Source organism: Corvus kubaryi, unplaced genomic scaffold (genome assembly GCF_017639235.1).
Source record: "Corvus kubaryi isolate FWS band 111438036 unplaced genomic scaffold, C.kubaryi_AGA036_p1.0 37334, whole genome shotgun sequence".
In the NCBI taxonomy this organism is placed as follows: Eukaryota; Metazoa; Chordata; class Aves; order Passeriformes; family Corvidae; genus Corvus; species Corvus kubaryi.
In genome coordinates this window covers 17,574,498-17,600,396 of record NW_024581108.1, presented here as the reverse complement: position 1 = coordinate 17,600,396, position 25,899 = coordinate 17,574,498, and the positions used below count along the sequence as shown (strand labels likewise).

At 55.6% G+C, this 25,899-nt stretch overlaps 3 protein-coding genes across 3 annotated transcripts in view; 2 read left to right on the top strand and 1 right to left on the bottom strand.

The window, feature by feature from the left end:
• Window positions 1-306: 306 nt before the first annotated feature.
• Window positions 307-12,678, top strand: LOC121665813. Its single transcript, XM_042030601.1, has 3 exons — window positions 307-1,074; window positions 1,175-2,221; window positions 12,132-12,678. Exons 2-3 carry the CDS (start codon window positions 1,744-1,746, stop codon window positions 12,305-12,307), a joined length of 654 nt encoding a protein of 217 aa, XP_041886535.1. The 5' UTR covers window positions 307-1,074; window positions 1,175-1,743; the 3' UTR covers window positions 12,308-12,678.
• A 7,449-nt stretch (window positions 12,679-20,127) lies between these two features.
• On the bottom strand, window positions 20,128-25,895 carry LURAP1 (leucine rich adaptor protein 1; the record flags this gene model as incomplete). The annotated part of the gene is made up of 2 exons (XM_042031057.1): window positions 20,128-22,772; window positions 25,767-25,895. Coding segments are annotated over 2 exons (819 nt in total), but the record flags the coding sequence as incomplete, so codon positions are not given.
• POMGNT1 (protein O-linked mannose N-acetylglucosaminyltransferase 1 (beta 1,2-)) overlaps window positions 25,262-25,899 on the top strand; it is a 15,426-nt gene continuing 14,788 nt past the window's right edge. Inside the window, exon 1 of the mRNA XM_042030598.1 lies at window positions 25,262-25,437. The gene's annotated coding sequence lies outside the window, so the exon portion shown is untranslated. The remainder of the gene's footprint in view (window positions 25,438-25,899) is intronic.

The window sequence follows — 25,899 nt, the reverse complement described above, 5'->3', positions numbered from 1 at the left end:
TCAGGCGTAATGTGGTGATTTCCTTGCCCTCGTGGCAGCTGTTTCTTACATGGGGGAGCAGCACCAAAAAAAAACCCAAAAAACCAAGAAGGTGAAAAATGGAGCTGTGACTTATTTTCACTATTTTCACCTCCAAATATAGAAAGACAATTCCTCTCTGAGATTTCCTCTTTCTCCTCTTTAAATATGTCCCACTGCCTTCGAGCCAAGCCAACACCCCAGTGATGCCAGAGATCCCATCACCAAGGCAGATGAGATGTATTTGTAGGGAACATGAACCAGTTTAAGACCATTATCAAGGTGACCAAGGACAGGCTGGTTCTTACCAGCTGGCACAGACACCTTACGAGGGAGGGGAGATGCTGAGGGAGCTCAGCCTCAAACCCTCCGTGCTTTCTGCAAACCAGGCACCCCTCCGATGCCAAAACTTTGCTGGGTGGAGGCTGCCGGGGAGGCAGCGGGGCTGTGGGGAGCATCACTCTTCCGGGATGCTGGCGGTGGGATGGATGATGTCCTCCCCGCTCCCGGCAGCGCCCGCGATGTGATTCCTCCCTGCCGGCGGCAGCGCTCCCAGACAAAGGCTGAGCTCAGCACCCGCGGGCGGCTGGACCTGGGGTACCCACGCGCACCCACGCGAGCGCTCCGGCTGCTCCCCACCTTCCCCGGGAACATCCAGTAGACGGATCAAAGCTCATCGTTTGTCATCGAGAGGATTAACTCCGCGGGGAGCAGCGGCGGAGGCTGAGCCGACGCTCCCGCCACGCATCGCCTGCTTCGCAGCACGCTCAGGAGTTGTGGAGCCAACCTCCCGGCAGCTAATCCCCCTCGCTGCTGGAGCCGGGGAGGCTGGGAAGAGCCAGCAGGGCTGCAGGGTGAAGGGACGGGAGGGAAGAGGACGGGAAGGAGTGTCCGCACACGCACACACGCGTGCACCACCGGCACCCCGCACACGGCATCGGGCAGCGGCACCGGATCGGCGGCTGCTTGCGGGGAGCTCCGCAGGGAGCCCAGCCCTGAATAAAACAAGCTGGAGCATCAGGCGAGAGGATCTGTTCGCTTGGAAAAGTCTTTAAGGTAAAACCCGAGACCGGCCGCTTTGGGGCTGGGCTGGGGGCCGGGTGCTGGGCTCTCTGCCGGCGTGCTCGGTGTCTCTGACTTGGTTCTGTTTTTAAAGGAATCGATCGGGAGATGCCGGTAAAAGAAGTTGCTGAAAGCCAAGCAGGAATCGCCAGGAGCTGCGCGCCGGCGGCCCCGTCACACACCGGGAGCAGCTGAACTTTGTGGGGTCTGAGCATTTTTCTCCTCCGCGAACGCTCTGGGCAGCGCTGACAGGAGAGTCAGGACGGCACCGCACACCTTGCGCCTGACCGAGCCTGGGGCAGAGCCACGGGGGGATTTCTCTCTCCCCAAGGACCATCGCCTCTGAAAAAAAAAAAAAAAAAGCTGGAGAAGGGCAATTTATCTTTCTTTTCCAGATGACTGAAAATATCTACAGGATCCTGTCTCTCCAGTTTTCATCAGTGAGTAGCATAAGGGAGAGGCGGCTGAGGAACAAAAATGATATCGGTCAAAATCATTCCAGCACCTACTTTTTCCTAAGGAACTTCATGCCCATAGGGGTTTTCTGCAGGCATTTCCAGGAGTGAGACCGAGGTACCACAGATGCATCCCTACCAGATCATGTAAGAATTTGCAAATGAGAAACCTACCCCATCCAGACCTTCTCTGCCTGCTTTGCAGTACATGGTTTGGTGTAAGCACAGCAATTCTCACCTCTTTCTGTCCTTTTTAAGTCTCTTGAGCTTGGAGACCTCTTTCCTCATTGCAATTATGATTATTTGCAACATCAGTGCCATCAAAGATTGGAGCACTTTCCTTTCCCAAATCCTCCCCAGCGTCAACAAGACTCTGAACTTGGTGCAGCAAGTGGAAGCCACCACCAGCTCGGTGGTAAGTGTCCTCCAGGACCCCGAACAGGACAACTACCTGTCCAATAGCCAGTCCATGAACTCCAGCAACTTCACAGCTGGCCTGGACCACTTGTTCCAGTACTCATACTCGGACAATGACCAGCTCTACAAGGAGTACAAACCCCCTCCTCGAGACGCCATTCCTTTGCCCAAGGCTGTCCTCTACCTTCTCATGGCAGCCCTGGTGGTGGTGGCAGTGGCGTACGCCATCGTCGGGCATCTCATCAAGGACCTCATTTACGACTTTGTAGGTGAGTGTGGGCTTCACGCGTTGTGTGCTTGTGGCCAAAAAGAGCCTGGTGCCAAGCCTGGACGTGCTGGCTTGTGTCTCTGATTTGTGTGGGGTTTAGACCAAGCCTTGACCCTTTCACATTTGCAAGAGTGTTAGATTATTTAATGTGCTGGGTTCTCCAAACTGAGTTCTGTGTTGACCACCTTCCCAGAGAAAATCCTTGGGTTTAGCCGCCTTCCTAAAGGAGCAGATCTTGTGCCTGTGTGCGTGTTTATAAATGTGTGTGCATGAGTCTGTGTTGCCAAATGACTGTAAAATCCCTTGGCCAGTTTCAACTGAGCTTGGATTAGAGGTCTCCAACATTAAAAGTTTCATGGCAACAGATACCTGAGCACAGGATAACAACCCACCAGCGCACTGCAAAAGAAAAGCTGCCATAGGAGCTTAACCCCTTATTAGACACCAGTGAATCCACAAACTCCTAGGAAACACTGCTCAGCAGTCTGGTTCCCTTGTTGCCTTAGAAAAGCCATCACAGCCCCTGCAACAAATCCCTGTAATGACAGCCCAAAGAGGGTGCATTTTTTTGAGGTTTGGCTTCCTGGCTCTTTGGTTTCATCCTGTTGCTGATGAGTGCTGTCCCTCACCATTGGGGCCGAGAGCACAGACACCTGGCTGGCTGCTGTAGTCAGGCAGCGGGGCAGGCAGAGGTGCTTGGCTGCTTATGGCAAGCCCTCAGTGGCAGTCTTGCTTTTTGCCCCATAATTTGTAAGGCTGGTCGTGCTGGGGAGTGCAAATGTGCCCAGTTCCCATCTGAATCCCTGGTACTTTTGGCCCCCACACCCTGACAGCCAGTTCACTGTGTCCTTTTGGGGGTTAGGGCCTTGCTTCAGGGTGCTGGCGACAGTTTTCCAGCTTGGATAGGGAGCCAGAAGGGATCCCCAGAGGGATTTAAGCTCCTGGCTCCTGCAGTTGTGCATATCCCCCAAAAGCTGTGGGGAGCAATGCCCTGCACAGGGGAGCGGGGCTGAAATCCCTTTGCACGCCCTTGCTCTGAGCCTGACCCCCAGTCAGGGTTGAAGCCCTGCAGGCTCCATCTCTGCAGGGGGAGGGAGATCACACTCATCTGGAACAAAATCCACGTGTTCATTCATGATTCTGCTTTATCTCCCTGCTCCTGGGACACAGGAGACACACACCCACCAAAACTCTGACCAGTGCCTGCAGGTGGGCAGCACCCCTGCCTCGCTGAGGGGAGGGCAAGCCAAGTCCTGTGGGCAGAGGGTCATGACTGGGCAAGGGCCGACAGATGCAGGGACACAGGGATTTAGAGAGAAGTTACCTGGGACAAGAAAGGTCAAACCTCCTGGCAGGGAGCAGTACTTGGGGTCTCACATGAGGCCGAGCCAGGAAAACGGCAGGGAGCTGCTGCTGAGCAGTCTTTCTTTGCCCCAGATGGAAGGGAATGGATATATTGTCTTAAAGTGATAAATTTAACACTTAATCAGCAGCTCGCTGGGGTTGTAACATCACCTGGCTCTGCTGCTCATCTGATTAAGTGTTGCCTTCCCCACAAAGGTAGGCAGTGGGGATGGCACCTAAAAATATACATGCTGCTGCCCCAAGATGCTCAAAGGACCAGGTCAGGCCAGGTTAGAAACTCCTCCGAGGCAGGGGCTGGTCCAGTCCCAGTGCCCCCACAGAGTAGACACCCCTGCCCCCATTGCTGGTGTCCCTAATGCAGGAGAGCACAGATGTGGGTGCTCAAAACCACCGCTTGCATGGGTACTGCAAAGCAGGGCCAAAATACAGAGAAATGCCATGCCCCTCCAGGCAGGGATGGAGGCTGCAGCCACGGTCAGGGGGCACCTGTGCCCCTGATGTGCTGCTTCCAACTCAGCACCAATGCTCCCTGGTGACCTTTAACTTTAGCCTTTGTGTGGGGCAAACTCAGCCAGGTGTCCCTTCTCTTGCAAAGCCCTTTGCAAAGGGACTTCCATGGCCTTTCACAGCACCACGGCCATCCCAGGGGCTGGACAAGCTCAGGAACAAGGGTCTGCCCACTTCCTGCCACTTTGGAAGAAGCCTTTTCCCAGTTCAACAGCCCTTGATGAGGGCACAGCACCCTCCCTGCCCTGGGTGGAGGTAATATCTCTCCGAGTTAGGGGCAGAAATCCAGATTTGAGCTTCTTCTCCCTCCAGGCAGAGAGGAAAAGGCATTTTCCAGACTCCAGCAGCACCCCTTAGTGCCGAAGGCTGCCTCCAGCTCACCCTAGTTAGCACTCTGGGCCCATCTTCCCACAATTTACACACTTAAAATGAGCCAGTCCTCGAAGGAGAGCGGATGAGACCGTGTTTGTTAACACTGCCAAGGAACAGCCTTTAAAGAGAAGGTTTCATTTGAATGAGTTTGCATAAAATCACTTTAGGGACAGGACAGAGAGACCAAGGGACAGTAAATAAGAAGCTGCTCTATTAACTGCCTTAACACAATGCCTGGATTTATATACTCGGCAGCAGCTCCAACCTCTGCTATCAGCGTTTCTGCACTAATCATGCTCAGAAATATACAGGGAAAGATGGAAATAAGATGCCAAAGGGCTGGAGCCTGTTTCAGAGAGATTAAAGTGTGAATAGTTAATCGCTGCCTTAAACAGTCACTTGGAGGCATCAGGGATGATTATGACCCCTCAATAACAGCTTGTCGGACACGGCTTGGGGAGTCAAAGCATCACCCAGCCCCCTGCACTCACAGGAACAATGAGAAGCAGGTGCCGGGCTCAGTTTCGGATGGTGAAGGGGTCCTCAGGATGCTGCCAAGGTTTTTTCCCTGCGAAATCTAAACGGGTATTTGAGACACTGACACCTATCTTGCAGATGCTTCTTAAAAAATCAATTAGAGCTTGCCCAGGCATTCCCAGGGGGAGATGAACATCGCTGCGATGCCCAGCGGGCTGGGGAGCAGTGGAAAATGGGAGGCTGCACTGGAGAAGGAGGAAAGATGCACTGTCGGAGAGAGGGAACGCAGAGCACCTGGATATGGAAAAGAGGGCTCTGAAAGAGCCCCTCTTCGGCTCTTCCTGGAGACACCTGGCCAAGGAGAGCCCCAAACAGCTTAATTTCTCTCCAGTCCCACCCGCTTGCTCTGAGCTGACCAAGTCTCACATTTGGCTTTCCCAAAATTCATCAGATGTCTCTGCTTGGGGTTGGACGCGAGCCCCACGAGGAGGGTGGGAAGGAGGCTGCTGCGTGAGCACAGCTCAGACCCCACCACCAGTTAAGGCAAATTGGGTCGAAGCATTTGGAAAGCTGCTTAACTCGGAAGCGCTGGAGAGCTGCCAGAGCCGGCGCTGCGGCGAGGAGCTGGCTCGGCAAATGACAAGCCTGTCACCAACGTACGAGGCGCCTAATTACTGCAATCCTTGGGAATCAGCCCGCCCTCCCTCCTCCGACCCCAGCAGCTCGCTGAATATCGCTCTTATTTAAACATTAAAAAAAAAAAAAAGTAGGAAAAAGGGGAAAAAATGAAAAGTTTGACTGGAAACAAAGCTGTTGCCATGGAGACTGCACGCGTGTGGTCGCTGGGAAAGGGGAAAGCATCTCGCTCCTGCATGGGAACCACACGGGAAGGGTCTGATGGTCTGCGTGGGAGCAATGCCTTGCAGGGAGACCTTGGCTGGTGTCACCTCCTTCAGCCAAGGTCTCTTCTGAGCTGCTCATCTCCAGAGGAGACCTTGGAGGAAACTTCTCCCTCGGGAATGGGCCCAAGGCAGATGCCCAGCTGGGGCAAGGCAGGGCAGGTTCACTGACACTGGCGGGACTGTGCTGGTCGATGGCTTTGGGACTGCTCAAAACCCTACGCCATCCTTGGAGTGAGGTCTTTCTTTTCTTTGCCCTTTTGACCCACCAGCCATATTTTTATTTTTCAGCCTTATCTCCAACCGCCACATTTCAGGCTTCTTTAGGAAACGGTCTCCTTGAACAAAGAAACTGTGCATGAATGTAGCATTGCTGAAAATAGTTGCTGGGTGATCCTGCAGAGACACGGGATCCACTTGTAATTGCTCCCCCAGAATCGCAGGGCTCTGAGGATAATTCAGCCCACGGCAGGGATTGCAGACAGCATCTTAGGCCCATCAGAGAGGACTCATATGTCTTCTTTTTAAGCTCTGTTTTGACGATGATTCGTTTGCCTCCCAAAAGCTGTGGGAAGAAACCACGTCAGGTTCCCTTCTGCTTTCCCATCTCGGTGCTAACCCACCTCTGACACTAATCCCCTGCCTGTTTCCCTTCTGGTGCATGGAGGTGCATCAGGAGCTCCTTAGCTGCGGTGTAGGGAAGCAGTGGCTGCTGTAGGATGACTTTCACCAGGATAATTCCCACTCCCACTCACAGGCTGGAGCTGTTGGCCGGACAATCAGCCACAGTGGTCTGGCCCTGCAAAAAGGGGCCACTCCAGGACAGCTGCATTTGCAGCCAAACCTTTGGAGCTCAGAGCTGGAGGAGAGGGACGGCTTCCAGCACACACTGCTGGGCATCGGCCGAGGCGTCAGGGATACAACATCCCACAGCAGCCTTCCCATTCCTGCCATTGTGTGGTCAAGGGATGTGTCAGGTCCTTGGGGCAATGGCTGTGTTTCTCTACTGCTCTACAAGTGCTGGTGGTCTTCCTTGAGCTGAGACCAAGCACGGCTCCTCACTCTCTGGTCACCTCCACTCTGCCTCTGGAAGATATGGATAGCAAACATCCACCCCCAGGAGCATGCCTGCCTCCCACCTACCATACCTGAGCCACCACCTCTCAGAGACCCACTCTCTGGAGCAGCAATGCTGCCTGATGGATGGGACTGGGATCAAATGCAGGCTTGGTCCGGGGTTGCTCTGGTGCACAGAAGCTGTTTCTAAGAGAATATCGTAATTAATTGAATGCCTTTTCTGTGTCACCCCTTTCCCCACCAGATGCTTCATACTGGTGGCAGCTCTGCAGGGGAACAGTGTCCTTACCTGTCCATCAGCAAAGCAGAGTGCTCGTGCTGTTTGGGGTGCAGGACAATTTTGACTCAGCCAGCACAGCAGATCTGACAATTTTTTGCAAAACAGGGAAGGAAGAACAAACCTCAAGATCAAATTCATTTAGAAAGAAGTGAATCTGAGGTGGAAAGGGGGATTTCTAACAAATTACTGTTGCCCGGGATAGACGTAGATTTTCCATCAGAACAAACCTGGGAGTTACCTGCTGATTTTGCTAATGAATAAGTAGAGTCTGTCCTGCAAATGAGACAGACACAATGTCCAGCTGCAACTGCTGCATCATGTCAAAGACATGAGGGATACCCTTGAACTCATGTCCATCGGGAATGCTCCAGCCAGAGCTGGCCCTGCCTTGCTGCAGAGCACCATGTGACTGCTGGGTCAGTACTTGTTTCAAAGAAAGAGGTGCTTCTGCTCCTGCTGATGGGAAAGGAGCTTTTTTAGCAGCTGCTTTCACACCCAGCTCCATTTAAAGCAAAACTAGAGCACGAGTTTGATTGTTCATCGAACATGTTGCCCCTTCCTTTGCTTGTTTCCATCTCTACAGTGACTGTGAATGTCTCACTCACCAGGCTGCATTTAAATTCCAGCCCTTTCTTCCACTTCCTTCTGCTCTTCTGCTTGGGATATCTCTTTTCCAGTGGCTGAAGTGCCCCGTGGACATCCCACCCTGCCACCAGTGAATGCGGGGGACCTGGCCACCCCACTGGGATGACCCTGAGCATAGGGCAACCCCATGCCCCTCTGCACAGAGAAAACAGGAGGCTGCTCCCTGCTGCCTGCACCATCAGGGATTTCTGAGCAAGGACCAGCCCTCGTGCTGCTGGTACGAGAAGGGCACGCTGTGACATCTGGGCAACCCTGGTGCTTTTCTGTCCCCAAAAATACAGCATATCCCAAGGGTCCTGTTTCCAGGGGTGCTGTCAAGGACTTGGACAGAGCCAGGGATGTGCAGGGGCATTTTGAGCCACATCGCTCTGCTACTTGGGGATAATAATAATAATAATAACAGAATTGCTATTCCACAGCTCCTGATTTTGCCAGTCTGCTCTATCTCCTCTCTCCAGCTGCTTTGGATCAATCGCTCCATATCGATCTCACCCCACCTCAGCACTTCCCACCTCTCCACTGGCCCTGCAGACCCCAGCAGGCACACTGAGCCTCGGCAGCACCTGATGAGCAGGAAGAGGTGTCTCTGGGTTAGATGCTGCTCCCCCAGCCTGGCTGAGAAAGGCACTTTGTCCCTCTCTTTTATCCAAGACATTCACACACACGCCCGCGTGCACGCCCTGGATTTTGCAGCATGTGTTATGAGCTCCTTCCAGTGGCTGGGTACGGGCAGGCAATGCTTTTTTCTTATCTCCAAAGTGTGACTGAGTGTGGACATGCCACTGCCCCAGGAGCACATTGTGTGATCCCTGCTCACCCCAGCTCTGCCCTCGGCTCTCCCAGGTGCATTGGGTGTCCTGGTTCAGCCTGAGTTCGCTCACCTTCTGGCTGGAGATTGTGTGAACCCATATGTGAACTTCGATGCAAAAGAGGATTTTGTTTTCCTCTCAGTGGCAATTGTGTCTAATTTTTGTGGCTCATGCATCCCCCCTGCCAGCTGTAAGGGATGGAGAGAGAAATACCTGACAAGGTGCTGAGGGCTGCAGCTCCCTTGGGCTGGTCACCACCACTCCTTGGCTCCCAGCCCTTGGCCACCCCCATTACTGAATTACACCCCCCTGCAGGGTTCATTATCCGAGGTCTGCAGCCTGTGCTTGCGCATGACGTGAGGTTGTGCCTCCCATCCCCTGCAAAGTTCCTTCCGCATCAGAGCGAGGTTTAATCCCATTGACGCCAAAGATGTGCAGGTCTCCTCTCTCTTCTCCCTTATCTCTCCCCAGACATGCCATGGGTGACCCTGGGAGACCTTGGTTTCTCCCCCACAAACTGAGAGGAGCCAGAGGGAGAAACTGGGGAGGATCATGCATGGCTGTGACAGAGCTGGTGGTGGCTGGCAGGGGACCTGAGGGTGCTGACATTTTTATGGTTGTTTCTCCAGGGTCCTGCTGGCAGGAGATCCTCTGCCAGCTCCACGGGGCCTTGCTCCCCTCTTCCACACATGGCAACACGCTGAAGTTACAGGCCATAAATGGCCACAAATAACATGTAATTGTGTAATTACTTCACTCCTTACTTACACAGTCAAATCATAAAGGCATCGCAGTAAATACCCACTAATGACAGCCTAATTACATCTTCCTGCAGATTACTGGGTAATTAGATCCAGCAGGCTCCAGAAATAATTCCCAGGGAAGCAGTGGTTGGGATTAGCGCGTACAATCCAGCCTGCTCTTACCCAGGAATTAGACTGCAGCAGCCTCACATGAGCCACCTTCCCTGGGCACCCCAGCCAGCCACATCCCCTTTGGTGACAATGCACTGTGACACTTTTCCCATGCAAATGGCTTTTGCTGGTGCCCTTGGCGCTCTCCCAAAACACCCATCCCCTGCATTTCTGCCTTTACCACAGTGCCTCATCCAGCTCTTGCTTCTTCTTCTGCCCACAAATGTCACCAGGGGTTCATCATCAGGCCACCAAATGCCACTCACGGGCATGCAGTGCTCTGTGCTTCCTGTTGCATGCAGCAATCCTCATCCACTGGCTCCTGGGATATTTGAGGACCCATCACCCCTTTTTCACAGGTTATTCCCCTTCTTCGCTGCTGCTCCCACTGGAGTTTTATGGCTGACATCAAGGAAAGCAAGCTGAGAACTTTAATAGTATTTGTAGGAGGCAATCTTGTTACTGTCTTCGGATTCTCCTCACGGCAAGCAGCTGCGCGGGGGCTGGAGATGCCTGCAAGGTCTTGGGGGCAAGAGGCTCTGTCTGGGATGGACCAGACAGGGCCAGACCAGAAAGAAGGTAGTGGAGTGTTTGGCCTTTAGTCTAAAGCCAGTAAAGCCAAGAAAAATCAAAGCTAAAAAGGAAAAAAAGACCTAAATGAGCCTTCTGGGCTTGGCTGATTTCCTTGGGGAAGGGTTGTGATGGGGAGCCCAGTCTCTGGTGGGGGCTGTGGGTTATGCAAGTGAAAGCTAAATGTCCTGGTTGGGACTCAGGGCAGACACAGGGCTCCCCAAAACCTTTGGACTACTTCTTTGCTGAGTTTCCCAACCACTCTTGCCAGCACTGTGGTGGCTGAGGGAACTGTGGTCGTTCTTCTCCTGCCTTTCCTGTTGGACAACCAGGAAACCCTGCTAGCGCAGTGATGAAGGGGAAGAAAAGAGGAAAATCAAGGAAAAACTCTCCAGACATGTTGCCTGTGCCCAGAGTGGGGGGAGCTCTATTCTCCTCCAGCCAGCCGATGCTGGCAGTGGGGCACAAACCTCTCCACTCCCTGTCCAGTTCCCTTGGCAGGATGGACACCTACCCTGGCTCCACAGCATGAGCATCATCCTGAAAGTCATGTTCTGCTCTCTTGGGGGTGGTGTGGCCAAATGGCTTCAGGCTGCAGAGAAAATTCAAATATTGCATTGCAAAAACAACAAAACTTCTGGCTTTTTTTTTAAAGAAAAAAAAAGAAGGAGAAGTTCTGGGGCTATCAAAAAAGCCCAAAATTTGACCTACAGTGCACACACTGAGCACAGAGAGGCCCACAGGTCATTTCTGTCTCTCTGCTCACACCTGAAGAAATGTCTGGACACCACTGGTGAGCTGAGAAATGAGAACTTCCATTCCCTTCACACCTGGCATCCCACCCTGGCATTTGCTGTCATTCAGCCCCAGTTTTGCCGCAAAACTTTTTTCTGCAGCCCATGAGAAAGGCATCATCTCACTGGGATTGCATTTCAGTGTCCCTGCTCCATCAGGAAGCCTGTGTCTTCCACTGAAGAGCTGTAACTGGAATGCCCTGTGGGGACAGAAAATACCCCATGCTGCAAAGGAGAGAAATGGTATTCCTTGAGATCCAGTGGCAAATAAGCAGAGTTCCTCAGGAACAGCAAAACCAGGCTGCTCCTTTTGTCTGCCTCCTGACAGCCACCTCTGCTTTATTTTGGTAGCAGAGCTAAAGCAGAGGGATGCTGGTGCTCCACTGCCCACCACCACCAGGTCCTGGGGCTACTCTCCCCTCACCTGGGTTTCCCCAGCTTTGGTATCCTCGTTGCTGGTGCATTCCCATCTTGGCTGGGCATGGCCCCTCACTGCCCAAACAGCCAAATTTTTTTAAAGATAGCTGTTTGGGAAGCAGCACCACCTGCTTTCACTGAGCTGCAGCCCCTTGTGCTGCAGGGGATGTTTCAGTCATGCTGTCATCCAGCATGTATTTTAAAGGGGGATCACTCACCCCCAGCGTTGTGGCAGTGGCTGGATCAGCTCAGAGCCAGGTCCTGGTGCTCTGGTGACCAGCAAGAAGCACAGCCCCAAAGTTGCCATGGAGGGTTTGAGGCCCTGGTATGGCTGTAATATACTCTCAAGGCAGAAAATCCATGTCCCCAACCATGTCTCCAGCCCCATTTGGATGTCACATAGTTATTTAATCGTTCACTCTGTCTGACAGCAAAAACCCACTGCAGGAAATAGATTGCTAGAGACCCCAGATGCACACTTCACTTTGGAGGCACTTCACTCTCATTTGTGGGATTAACAGGGTGATTTCATCTGCCTAAGCCGGGAGGGCTTCCAGAAACCAGCAGCCTGAAAACCAGCCCAGAGCTGGGAAGAGCAGAGATCCCAGCACCAGGGGAGTGGAGGGAGCTGAAGGGGCAGGTGTGGGCAAGGAACACTCCTGGAGGGGTAAGCACCCAAAGCTGGAGGTAGGTTGTAGCAGGAGGCAGCAAGTTTGGAGCCACCTTGAACTCTGGGAACAGCTGGCGGTAACCAGGTGCTTGTTTTGTGCTTTTCCCTCCTCCAGAATGGATCTTTGGCCCCAACCCGGATGACAACAGCAACAAGAGCGACATCAACTGCATCAGCAACAGCGTCAACGAGATGAGTGAGATGCCCGAGGTGCCGCGGCACCGGGACCGCCAGCCCCAGGACGTGGTCATTGCCATCGGCGAGACTTGCCACTTGCCACAGCAGACGTGACCGGCGCCACATCTGGGCCAGGCGGGATGGAGCAGTGGGATGGAGCAGCAGGATGGAGAGGAGGGATGGAGTAGAGGGATGGAGCGGAAGGATGGAGCAGTGAAAGTGCAGCAGCCACCTTGCAGGACCGGGCAGGGAGAGGAAGGGATGGGCAGAGCCGGCACCGTGGAGCAAAGCCCTTCTCCCCCTGGTTTTACCAGCCTTTAAAGACCTTTCTGGAGTGGGTGGCACCACCCCTTCTCCCAGGCTTGTCAGCCCTGTCCTGACATCTGCCCTTGGGTTTGTGACCCCCTCTTTGTTCCCTGTGAATAGCAAAAAAGAAAAAGCAAATGCAAAATACACCCATCAAACAAAGCTTGCAAGAGAAATGAGCCGGAGAGAGGCCGGGCGGTCCTTTGGCATGCAGCTGTCCAGTGGCGTGGGAATGGGGTGGTGAAAAGGGCAAAGGAGACAAGGAGGCTGCAGAGAAATGGGGATGTCTGCATTTCTGGGGACCAGCCCAGGACACAGCAGAGAGCTGGGAGCTGCAGAAAGGCACAGAAGGGTCAGTAGGGCCCAAATCCCCCGGTACATTGGTGACCTGCCTGGGCCACCACTCCTGCCTTTAGTTTTGCAGCTCCAGCTCACAGCCCATTTCAGCAGGTGTGTCCTGTGCCTCTGGGACAGCAGGGTGACCGCCCAAACTCCCCAGGGAGCCTTATTCCTCCACACCTGTGGCCAGGCCAGGGCCATCACATTCCCTCCACCACAGCTCTGCTTGAGCCCAGCACCCCCTGATGGGAGCAGCTCTGTTGGGACCAGGCACAACCCCTTTCTCTGAGGAATGTTGCTAGAGAGGACAGGGACCCACCTGCATGAAATCCCAACTCTTCAAGGGGGAAAATAGCCCTTATATGTCTGCATCCTTCAGACTCATCCCAGCGTAACCACCTCCTACACCAACCCCAAACTTTCTGCCGCCCCAAGGGGTGCTGGCTCTGTACTGGGGTCAGCCCCATGTGCACTGATGGAGCAGGGAGACCTCCCTCTTCTCCCTGGATGCCTTCCTCTTCCCTGCCAGAGCACCACCAACCAAAATTGCCCTTCTCTCTGCCCAAAGACATTCTTTCCCATTTCTAACTCCAGGCAGATCCCTGCTCCTCACTTTTTAAGGGGCTCAGGGGAAAATGTGGGGGCAAGCTCCCAAACCATGTGGGGAAAGGAGCATGCTGATGGCTTCATTGCTATTTTAAGGTCAGGTCTTATCCCACTCAGGATTTTAAACTAGGATCCATAATTTCTCTGTATAGCAGAGTGGAGGCACTGGGACCAAGCATATTCCTTGTGCCTCTCCCTGATGAAGATCGCTTTTCTCTCCACATCTTTCCTGAACTTAGAAAAAATGGTTATATGGATGTGCCACAGACCCAGTCCTGAGAAAAGGCCATGGCCCAGATTCCTTCCTCTGCATTCAGGGAGACAAGCCCTGCCTTTTCCCAGCCTGCAGTACCTAGCACACCACAAATAGCAGGGGCCAGAACAGCGTTTTCCCCTCCTGAAAGTGGTTAAGGAAACTGGATGTGGTTCCAAACTCCTGCTCCAAGGGCTTTAATGAGAGCCATTACCAGCAGTCCCATGCTGGGGCTTTGTCGGCTTTTCAGCGAGCAAAGGCAGAGGACAGTATCTCGGACCTCCCCCCCGTAACTAACCATTTCCCATCAGACTCAGTGTCCTGCCACCATCATCTTTCTCCGGTTTTTTGGCCCTGGCTTTGTAGCGTGGCTGCTCTGGCAGCTGCCAGGCTTCTCCTGTGCTGCTGGGGCTGTGGAGGGGAGCTGGACAGCGATGCCCTGGCAGCACGAGGGGGATGTTGGGGCATGATCCCACCAGTAACTCTCAGCTATTGGGAATAGGGTTGCAGCACCAGAGCTGGAAACTGGGAAGGTCCAGATTCCTGGGGGACAGGAGGCTGCATAGTGAGGGGCTGGTTTCCTTGCTCCCCTGCTCTTTCAACATCAGCAGGCTGGACATCAGGGTCACCCAGGTGCCTCTGACCACCGCTCAGGAGGGACAGTGGCACACTGTGTCTCACACTGGCACTGCTCACAGAGGGACTGGTTCCTGCCATGGGGACATGCCACTCACTGGGCACAACTGGTCCCCCCACGGCTGCAGCAACAGCCCAGGGACTCACCTGCACTGCGGACCCATCACCCATCAACTGCTGGAAATAAGGTGGAGGCTTCCCTGAGCATGGGGGCAGCCACCTCCACTCCAGCCGGGCTCTTGCTCCCTTCCTGAGACATCTGGGGTCCCACATGGCGTGGTTTGAACCCCAGGAGATGCTCCTGCACCAAGCAGCAACTCGCACGCAGGGCCGGCGTGGCTGTCACCCACCCGAGGCCACTGTCCTCTGAGCAGCAGCAGAAGGAAGGAGCCCAGCTCCCTCCTGTGGCCACCTGCACCGGGGTCCGCCAGACTGCGCAATTCTGGCAAGGGGCTGGCGAGGAAGTGCCCTCAGCCCCCTCCCCTCAGCCTCTTTGAAGCCCCTCATTTGCAGGGGTGCCAGGAGGGACCCTGGTGCTGTGTCCATCTCCAGGACTGACCAAGCACTGGGTGATGTTACGGCAGTGTCCATGGTGAGGTGAAACACCAAACCCCTCCCTGAGCCGCGGGGTCACACCTGGTCAATGCCAGGAGCCAGGGCTGGCACCAGAGCTCTGCAGGACCCAGTGACTGTGGCTGCTTTTGGAACTGACCCCCCTGGAACCTGCCACGGACGGGGGAACACCACGGAGGACAGCAGTTTCCCACATCCCCTTTCTCCACATCCCCCCATCCCTGCATCATTGCCATAATTTGGCACCTGCCTTCCCCCTAATTTGTCCCCAGACATATCATCAGACACTAGTGCTGAGCTCTGAGGATGATTGTGAGCCTATCAGAGAGCCCCAAGACCGCGGAGCCATTCTGCCTCCAGACACCGGAGGCAGAGTGTGGCTTTTGGCTGCCACAACCCCTGTTCCTCCAAGAATTCAGTGCTTTCCTGCCCAGCCATGCACCCATGCAGCTGGCTGCATTTTGGAGGACATCTCCAGTACCCTCAGAGGACCTTTGAAGTGGGGTGGCAGGACAGGACCAGGCAGATGAGTGAGGCTGTGAGGATGGGGAAGAGAAAACTCTATGTTTTTGTTAGGGGTGTGCAAATGGTACAGCACCCTCGTGTGCCCTTCCACCAGGACCTTCTCTCCAGGCTCAGCTGTCCCCCTCAGCCCTCTCCTTGCCCCCCACAACCTCTGAGCAGGGGACAAGTGTCTGGTCATACCACAGCAGCGACCAGGAAGGGGGGGGGGGGGGGGGGCGGAGAGGGGAGGCTTCTTTGGGAATTTTTGGGGATGCTGAGGGGGAAGGGGTCTGATGAGTGTGCCAGGCTATTCCGACTGCTCCCATCCCTGCACCTCTTCAGTGCAGGAGGTTGCTCTTTAATTCCCTCTTTCCTCTCCTAAGCGCCTTAGGGAGCAGAGATGAGAGATGCTGGTGCTTTTTATAGCAGCCATAATCCCTGCTGTTCACACTGCCTGCACCTCCTGCCCTGAGACAGAGGGCTGAGCCTCCAAAATGGGGGCTGCTGCCCAAAAACTGCCTCGAACCCCTTGGGCTCCCAGCATTGCCTCTCTCGCAGCGCACAGATCCCAGCTGGGGCTGGTTCTGGACTCAAGACCCCTTTGCAGAAGGCGTTGGACAGCCACAGGTGCTGCACTCTGACAAGGAGGGAAGGGCAGAGAGATATACAGAGACACACGGATGAGCATCAGAACAACTGCCAGGTCTCCCTCTTCTCCAAGACTTGTGGAACTGGAACCAACCCCACAGCACAGCCACAAGAAAGTCCTCAGGGACAAGAGGAGACTGGGGGTTTCTTTCCTTTCTATCTCCCCCAGCTTTACAAAAGGAAAACTGAGGCAGGGAGGGAGCAGGGAAGGGGCTCCTGGCCCTTCAGCCCAGGAGCTGAGTCCTTTGCAGGACAGCTGATGAGCTTTAAAGGCTGAGGAAGCCTTTACTTGGATGTAACCCCAGGACATGAGCTTCAGCATTTCACCAGGATCATTTTGCTGCTGGGGTGGCTGGTTTCCCTCACCCAGCCTGTGCCTGCAAAGCCACGGATGGCATTTGGGCCATCCAGGTTTCATCCCTGGGGATGAAGGGGACTGAGGAAAAGGGATGTGAAATGGGGCAGTGGGACGTTTGGTGTGGGGCAGGAGCAGGTCCTGGGAGAGGCATATTTCACCTCCTGTCCCTGTCCTGGTGGTCAGTGCTGTCCTTCCACCCAGCCCCAGTCCATGTCACCACCCCAGGACCACAGCCACCAAGGGAGGGCACGAGCACTGCAGCTGCTTTGTTCCCATTGCCATTTCTCTCTCCAGCAGCTCAGCTGTTACTTCTCTCCAGCCAAAAGTCCCCCTGACTGCCAGGAGGAACCAGCACAGCTCCCAGCCTTTTACTGTTTCTGTTTTACTGCCCATGGTTGGGCAGATGAAATTTTCTCTGCTCATGCACCCCAGACCAGAGGGAGGAGAGGGCAGCCTGGCAAATCCTGCCTAAAACCATTCCAGCCCTGCCTGCCGACTTTGCCCTGCTGTAGGTCTGGCCCTTGTCTCCCACAGCTTCTTTGCAAGACATTTGCTGTAATTTTCCCTCTAAACACCCCACAGGGGTTTAAAAAACAACCCAGAGGGGGGTGGTTCTTCTAGGTCGGGCTGAGCTAAGACAGGGAAAGAAGATTAATTTCTCAGAGGAGCAATTCAGATTTTTCTTCTGCTCCTCTCTGAGGACTGAGACAGAGCTGGTGGCAGGACCACACTCCTGGGCACACACGGGTTTTGGTTGTCACCCCTGGGGTGGCACTGAGCGGGACGTCCCCAGATCCAAGTCCTGCGTGGGAGGCGTCGGGGGATTCCTCCCAAGCAATGAGTGATGTAAGTGGGAAGAAGGTGGCATATCAGGGATGCTGATGGGCCAGGGTGTGTGCCCAGCACCCAGGGAGCTGTGCCACCACTCGTCCCTGGCCCCCTGGCTGGGCAGGAACAGGGCACAGGCAGGGAATGAAGCCCTGAGCCTGTCCTTGTCACCCACCCATGCCCACACACTCTCGAGGGCCTGAGCAGCCACACTTGTTTTTCACTCCCAAGGAGTGCTGGGAAGCTCTAAAGCCAGCGGATTATTCTCCAAAGCAAAGACCTGGCCTGCTGCCAGCCCCTGGCAGGGAACAAACAGGCTGGGGAGACACTTCCCAAAGGTTCAGCTCGTTCCTGGTTCACGCTCTGACTTTGTGCCCCTGTTCAGAAGCCTCAGAGTCACTCAGCTGCGGACACCAAGATCTCAGGAGGGGGTTCCCAAAGCTGGGGAGGAGGCAGGAGGTTATCAGGAGACCCCACTTGGTGTCTGAGCTTCCCTGGGCAGAGCATCCCCTGTCCAGAGTGGCTTCTCCAGAGGTTCCGCAGAAGACAGGCACAGGGAGGGGGGATGTCTCTCCCCTCTCCTCTTTGCACAAAACCTGTAGGAGGTCCCCACCTTTGGAGACCTGTGACCCTGGGGCAGTGGGAAGGAAAAGCTGGAAGCCGTCTGGAAACTCAGGGCACAAGAATCCTACACTGGGCTGATTTAACCCAGTACTGGGGGGTCATGGACACAGTGTGGGGGGCAGGCTGGGCAATGAGGCCAGCCTGGGTACCATGTCCCAAAGGAGTGGACCGAATTCAATTGTCCTACACTGGAGGCAGCTTTGGCATCATGGGGCTCTTCCTGGGGATCTGGGGATCGCCACTTTGCTGTAACCAGCACCAACACTTCAGCCTTGCCCAGGAGACCATCAGAACATCCCCACTGCCAAAACAGGGTGGGCTGGCGGAAAGTTGGGGGCTACATTTAGCCTTTCCTGTCCAATTTGTTGACTTCTCCTGCCCCACGCTGTCTGCAGTGGGTCAGGCAGCACAAAACCAGAGCTCTGCTCACAGCGCTGCGCCCCGGAAAGGGTTACAGATAACCGGGGTGCGTGGGAGCTGCGCAGGGAACAGCACAAAGGTCAACAGGGAGCATCGACCTCCAGATAAGAGGAGGGTGGGGGTGCTGTGATCCAACCCCACAGGCTGTGCTTGCACCCACACACCCCCTGCACCCGCTCCCAGGGTCACCCCACAGTGATGCTCCCCACGCCAGCAAGCCCACAGGGTGGTGTGGGGCCACAGGGCTGCCAGACCAAAGGCCATGGAGTTTGGCCACCTCCCTTCCGACCATGGGGACCATGCTCTTTTTCCCCTGGGAAAAGGATATTTTCATGCTTCCTCCCTGCAGGAACTAACAGAAATTGCTTAAATGGCTGCATTGCTCTGGGGACAGGCCCTTTCGGAGCTGAGCCGCATGCAGGGAAGGGAAAGCCCAGGGGACATTTTAATAACAAGCAAGGAGAGCTATTGAAGTGTTTTACTGCCTCGTTAAGGCAGTCTAATCTCTGTGTATATCTGGGGAAAAAAATTGGCTTGCTGGTGTTTTCATTGTAACAGAGGTGGGTGTTTTCTGGCACGGCTGGGATCCCGCCTGCTTTGTCTGCTTGTTTTCTTACCTGATACTGGCACTGAACAGCCCAAGAGCAGCTCAAGGGCAGGAGCAGGCAGGGTCAGGGCCAGGCAGACCAGGACGGCTGTGGATCCGTGCTGTGGGCTGTTCCCCACCCATGGGTGCTCTGCACCCCATTGCTGCACCCACCTTTCAGCAAGACGCAGGTGCCCAGGCTGTTTCCCCAGAGGAGGTTTGGGACATTTGGCTCTGCACGTGCCTGGGCAAAACCCAAAGGTGGGTGATCCCTCATCCAGGCAGGCCAGAGACAGATCAGGGAGAAAACCATGAGGTCCCATCCCTCCCTCCAGCTCCAAGGGCTGGGATTTGGGGGATACACAGATTTTGGGGCTATGGGCACCTCGGGCTGATGTAAGCCAGGCTGAAGAGTCCATACCCCAGGGAGCAACAGCAAAAGTTCTTCTGCAGCAATACAGGGTTATCTGACTGCTGAGGTCTAGATTTGGAAGAGGAATAGGCTGGGCATTTTATTTCTAAGGTCTTTTTCATGATTCTATTTTTTACCTCAGCCCAGCAGAAAGTGGGGAAATCCTGCTGAGTCCTGCTGGCTCTGGCATCCAATTTCCCATTTGCAAAAGCTCACAGTGTCAGAGCCGTGAGCCGGAAGGGATGCTGAGGCTGGGATGGCAGGGCTGGATAAGCCGATTGCATTTGCTTTGGAAAAGCTGATGTTTGCATGAGCACTGGCTCTAGTGGTTTTAAAGGGATCCACCCAGGAGCAAATCCCAACAGCCTGATATCAGAGCTCAGCTGCTCCCACTCCAGCTGGGCTGGGGAAGTCTCTGCTCTACACCCAGATCCACGATGTGCCTCCTGGGTGGAGGAAGCCATGGGAGCCAAAGCTGCCACTGCAGAACACAGGAAGCAAACAAAGACTCCAGCACCGCTAACAGGGCTGGCAAACACCTAAAATGTTCTTCCTTGGAAATCTGGAGGAGGAAGGGTGAGGCTGCTGTTTGACACATAGTTCAGCCGAGATCAATACAGTCACCCTTGCTCCTGGCAAATGTGCGCTGCTACCCAGCTGCTTCAGGAAAAGAGACTTTTACGTGCCACCACACTGATGTGAGAAGGGACAGATCCCCAGACACTTGGTCTGTGCCTGTTTCAGGGCTGGGGCTAAACCTGCCCTTCTGCAGGGCTGCCAGAGGCTCCTCTCCCCTTCCCTTAGAAACAACGGTGAGCTCAGCAAAGCACCGACAGCGTGGTCTGGGAGAAACACGAACATTTATTAAGCCAGCTATTTTTTGTTGAGAATGATTTTAACAGTGCCGAAGGACTCACCCTGTCTCCCCCAGGGCCCCTCAGCTGATTCAATGCATGCAGGGTTAGCAGGAAAGCAGCGGACAGCCAGCCTTGGGGACATGGTGGCTCAGTGTCAGCGGCACAGCTACACAGGGAGCCACAAGCTACTCGCAGGCAAAGGCAAGCCAAGCACAGCTGCTCCAGGGCAGGCAGAGGGATGCTTGCATATGGCAACCCAGTCCCAGTTTGCTGGGATTCCCCCAAGTCCTCAGGAGGTGCTGTCTCTGAGAAATTTGGGTGTTGTCCTGCTCTCCGAATCCATCCAGGGAAGTCCTGAGAATCTGCAGGGGAAGGGAGGGTGCTTGGGGCTCTCAGAACAGAGGGTGATTTCCACTGAAGGTGCTGCTTCAGAGACACCAAGCTGAACCTGTTGTGCACCCAACCACCTTCCTAACCACAGCCAGCTCACATCTCACATCTGGAAAGGCACAGCCTGTCACTTCCCTCTCTCTTAGCTTCCCACTGACATCACGAGATGATGTCCTCACTCCGACCATCCCAGCAAGGACAGATCCAAGCTGTGACCCATGCAGGCAACAGAACAATGGCACGATGGTGAGAGCAAAGCTATCACAGCACTCGGCTGGGGACAGATGTACCTATGGGTTCTGAAGTCAGGACACTCCAGGCTTATCCACAAATGTGGAAGAGCTTGGCTCCTTGAAGCAGCATGCTCAGGTCCTTCCCTGCATCATCTGGTGAAGGCAGCAGGTCCTGCCCAAGCTCTCACACGGCTCCAGCTGCAAGCCATGCTCTACAAGCCAGCAAGGGGCGTGCTGAGAGGCGTGGTGGGGACAGCAAAAGGCACGGGCAGAAGCCAAGGCTAAAAATAGATGTCTCCAGGGCAGAGTCACTGCAAATCCACCCCAGACAGAACAGCCTCATGTTTCTGGTTGCTGGTAGGAGGCAGAGACCTGGCACCACTCATCACACAGACAGAGAAACCCAGCCTTCACCACCATCACACCGTGTCAGGGGAGAGCAGGAGCCTCACCAAGTCTGAGCCCTGCAGGCTCTGCCGGGCTGCCCGTGCGCTGCCATGTCCTGGGGATTCTGCAGCACTGCTCCCAAGGTGGAAGACAGTCCAGGAACAAACAGGGAGAACTGGATTTCCATTTCCCACCCAGTGCTTTGTTGTTCTCGTGTCATCCCACCGGGAAGTCTGCACCATCATCCTTCCTCCACAGGGCACGGACAGAGGCTCCCCAGCCCCACCTCAGATTGGCTTCACAGAGGCATTGAAACCAGGCAGGGCTTCACCCGCAGGGAAGGGGTTTCTCGCATCCACCATGTGCTGGGGCCAAACCCCAGGTCAGCTGTGCCCTGAGTGGACATTGGCCTTGAAGACAATGATGGAAATGAGCAGATGCAACAGGGATGCCCTGCTGATGGTCCTGCCCCACACTGAGCATGCTGGTGCCACTGAGCTGTGGATGCATGGCAGTGTCTCCTGTCCTCTCTGGGTAGTCATTTTGGGAGAAGGGTCCCCAGTTTTTGCACACAGTAAGGTGAGGATTAGAGGGAGAGATCTCAGGAGTCCCACTGTCCCAGGTTTCCCCATAACCACCACCAAGGACAACAGAGGGACATCCAGCCACCTGTAAGCATCACCCTAGAGCAAAGGATTAAATCTCCCAGGACCCACCTCATCCCTCCTCTCCCAGAAATGTGCTGCAGGGCAGGCAGCCAGTCCCTCATGGCTGCATCACCAAAGGCTGTTGGGGGCATCAGAGGAACAGTGCAACACCACCAAGCCAGCCTGGCCCCCCGCCTCCAGCCACCCCAACTCTCCCAAGCACAGACAGGTGAAGCAGAGTGGGCAGCTGGGAGAGCTGGGCTGGGAAGGCAAAGCCACGGGCTATAGGAATGTCACATCATCCTGTGACTGGAGCCAGCGCCAGTGGGCATCGTACTCCAGGTGCAGTTTGCTGTTGAGTTTGCAGTTCTCAAGGTCAGCCTCAGCTTTCCAAGCCTTCCCATCTGGATTTCCCTTCCCCAGCCATTCCCCGGCCCCCGCTGGTGATTTGGTGTCTCTGTCTGGTTCCAGAGAGGGGGACTGCTGGCCCAAATACCCGTTGGCCACCTGGGGCTCCTTAGCAAACCGGTGATCCTGGGGCAACCCTGGTGGGGAGAGGTCCACATGGGGCCACTCGTGCTCCTCTTTGTCCTTCACTTGCTTTGCAAGACCTCTCTCAGGGTCGATCCTGACCCAATCCTGCTCTGCCCTGGCCAGGGCTCTGCCCGATGTGGATGCAGCAGCAGTTTCAGCAGCGTTCTGGGAGTACTCATCCATGTCATCAGCCAAGGTGTCCAGGTAGCTGCCGACAGAGATGCTGTCCAGCCTGTCGTTGGGGTCCTGCAGGCTGTCCCAGCTGCCCCGCCGCGAGGCCTCCTGGCTCTCCACCAGGCTGTACTGGCTGCTGGCCAGGCTGCTGCAGCGGCTGGTCAGCGTGCTCCGCTCCTCCAGCAGCCACTTCACCGCCTCGATGCCCTCGTTCACCACCACCAGCTGCTGCAGGATCTTCACGTCGACCGCTCGCAGGTACGCCTGGGGGGGACACAGAGAGCACAGGGGGGTTGAGGTGACCCAAGGGCCCCATGTCCCAGCCCAGCCTGGCAGAGGTGTCACCATGGTGGCCACAGGTCTCCTAAGCTGCTTGATGAAAAGCATGGTGTGGGAGAACGCCCTGCAGGGAATCATCCCAGGGGGCCCTGTCCAGGACCTGGGGACACGGCCATCGGTGACCAACGACTTGTGGTTCCCACCAGCCACCAACCCCCTTGGGGAAATAAATCCAGGGCATTTATGTTGCTATCTTCTATGGGAACAAGGAGTAAGCGAGGAACTGGAGGTACTGGATGCAGATCTAATCCCGGAGCATCCTCCAAGACCTGGGAGGCAGCTGGCAGTGCAAGAGGATCAGGCATTGCTCAGTGCAAGCGTCTGGCTGGACCCTTCATGCCTTTACTTCTCTCCTTCTAGGGGCTGAACCAAGCCTGCTGACAATGTCACATGGCAAGATTTGGAGACCCAAATCACTCCCAAAATGGGAGGACAAGGAGGACAGGCATTGCTGATCACACCACTCGCCTCACCGATTCCTGCTCCTCCAAGCCTGGGGAAGCTCTTTGCAAACCTCAGTTGCTGCAGAAACATCTGTTTTCCTAATGGAAAGCCCCGTGTGCCAAGACATTCCTGTCTGCATGATACTGGCCGCCAAAAGCCACTGGATTTCCCCTGCACAGGACACAAATATTTTGCCAGGAAAAGAAATAAGGCCACGATGGGGGGGAAAGGGAGAAAACCCACTGCAGGCCAGGTACAGGCATCTTGAGGGCTGCAGATGCCCATGGACTCCTTCACAAACACATCCTGTGCCCAGCATCAGCAAGCTGTGACAGAAATCCATGCGATCCCTGGGGATCATTTTTAAGCACAGCGCCCAATCCTCAGCATCCGGTACCCTGGGAGTCACTCGCCCGCCCACGGGTGACCCCAGAGTCTACCGAGACCCCTGTCTCCGGTCCCACAGCCAGCGCAGCAACAGAAGCATCTGAGGAAGGAGCCTGGGAAAACTCCAGCCAGGATTTCAGCACGTGACACCTCTTCCTCCAGACGACACCAAAAAAAGGGTCAAAGATTTGTAAAGACCCAACGCCAGCCCTCCCACTCCCTCCTCATGCTCCTCAAGCTGGATTTAAATAAAAAATAGCAGCGATGTGCCTGGATTGGGGCAGGAGCCAGCTTCCAAGTGCAGAAATTTCCTTTCTAGGCAAGTTATTTAAAAAACTGCCTACAATGGACTTTTCTGCACACACTGCTAAAGCATCTGGCCTTGGCAGAGAGACCACGAAGGAGGAGGGCTGGAAACCCCTGGTGGGGGGTTCCCCATTTTTCTCTGCCTCGTTCAGAACTGCAGCTGTCAGAGATGCCAGGGGAGCCACCCCAAAAGCAGAGGGTGGGATAACACTCCCCACTTTCCATGCTGCTTGCTGGAAGGAGTTGGCCATCAATTTGCTGCTAGTTCAGGCCAGCCTGACCTCCCCACTGCACTCCAAGAACCCCCCTCTCCAGCAAGTCAAGGTTACTGTGGGAGGAGACCCAGCACAGGCTGCTCTCTGTACTCCTCCAGATGCACTGAAGTTCACTGCACAACCTCGCATCAAGGACGGCCATACAGGGGACTGTCACACTCCTCCTCACACTCTCCAGGGGCAGATACAGCCCTGCTCCCCTCCCCAGCCTGCAAGAAACCTCAGGCGCCTTCTCCTTTCAAGATATCTAGCCCTAAGGATAAATCTTCCTCCTCAGATCAGGAGGCGAGAGTGGGAATTTGCTAAATTCTCCTCCCACCGCCCACTCCCAGCCCAGCTTATCCTCTGAGCACTGGGTTTGCTGGTTTCCTGCTGCTCGGGGGGGGAGGGGGGGATTCTCGTCCCTGTTCATGGGGATGGTGAGATGAGGGGAGCCCTGTGCTGGGTTTTGGCATCTGGGTCCCAATCCCAAGCTGCTGATCCGGGTGTGAGGTGCCCCCACTTCTTCCCTAGCCAGCAAGAACAGCCAGGACAGGGCAAGGAAATGCCCTTCTGAGCCAAGGTGAACAACGCCCGGCCCAAGCCAGGCCTTGCTGGCCATAGGCTGAGCCTGCTTGCACCTGGGCAGGGCAAACACCACACTGCCCCAGAGACCTTTCTCCTCCGGTCAGGGTGCAGCCTGGAAGCCGGTGCGGAGGGAGGATGAAAGCAGAGGGAGGATGAAAGCTCTCGCACCGATGGGAATATTGAATCAGCCAAAGCGGAGGGCTCAGGCGGGGTGGCGCTTCAGCCCCCCGGGGGCACGAAGGGATGCGGGCGTATTGAGCCTGTTTCCCTACGGAAACAATGCTCATTCCCACCCGCTCGGCATGTTCATGCGTGGGAGAGTCCCTTCCCCCAGCTGCACTTGAACCCATTGCCCAATCTCGCCACGTTTCCCGAAGGCGCAAGCACCGCCGGTATTTGCTCCCTCCACCAAAGAGGGAGGCGAGAAAGCTGCCATCGGCACTCCCACGGTTCCCGGGAAAGGCTGCCACCGCAGCCCAACCCTGTACGAGCCACCCGAGAAGCCCCAGCAGGAACCGAACGCAGGGAAAGCTCCCGGCGATGCTTGTGCCTTGTCACCCAGGGGGTCACACCCGGGGGAGAGAAGATCCACCACCGTGCCCTTGGCGAAGGTCCCTGCCCTAAATTCTCATCTCGGACACCGCGATCCCCGACGGAGCCGGCGTCTGGGGGCGCGCGGGGCGACGGGGGCAGGACGGAGGTGGCAGAAGAGGATCCCGGGGGTGGAGGGCAGAGAGAGGCCGGGGAAGGGGTCTGAGCTGGGGGTTTAACCCGTACACGGCGGAGCAAGGTTCCCCAAAATGCAGGCAGAGCGCGGGCACTATTCGGGGCTGTCACCGGGGGTGGCAAGCAGCTGCCCGGAGTGGATGCGGTGACGGCGGGATGGGACGGTCAGTTACCGGCGGGCGGCCGGCAGCGCTCCCGGCACCGCGGCACTCACCAGCTCGAGGCGGAGCGTCCGGAGGCGTTCGGCGAGCGGCGGGTGGGCACCGCGGGCCGGTGCGGGTGTCGCGGGCGGCGCGGGCGGCGCGGACGGCGCGGGGGCGGTGTCGGCCCGCAGCCCCCGGAGCAGC

Bases quoted from the DNA above. Each gene is read 5' to 3' on its own strand.
- LOC121665813 (XM_042030601.1), top strand. From the start codon at position 1,744: ATGGTTTGGTGTAAGCACAGCAATTCTCACCTCTTTCTGTCCTTTTTA. The intron at 2,222-12,131 runs GTGAGTGTGGGC...TCCCTCCTCCAG, and splicing joins CCTCATTTACGACTTTGTAG to AATGGATCTTTGGCCCCAAC.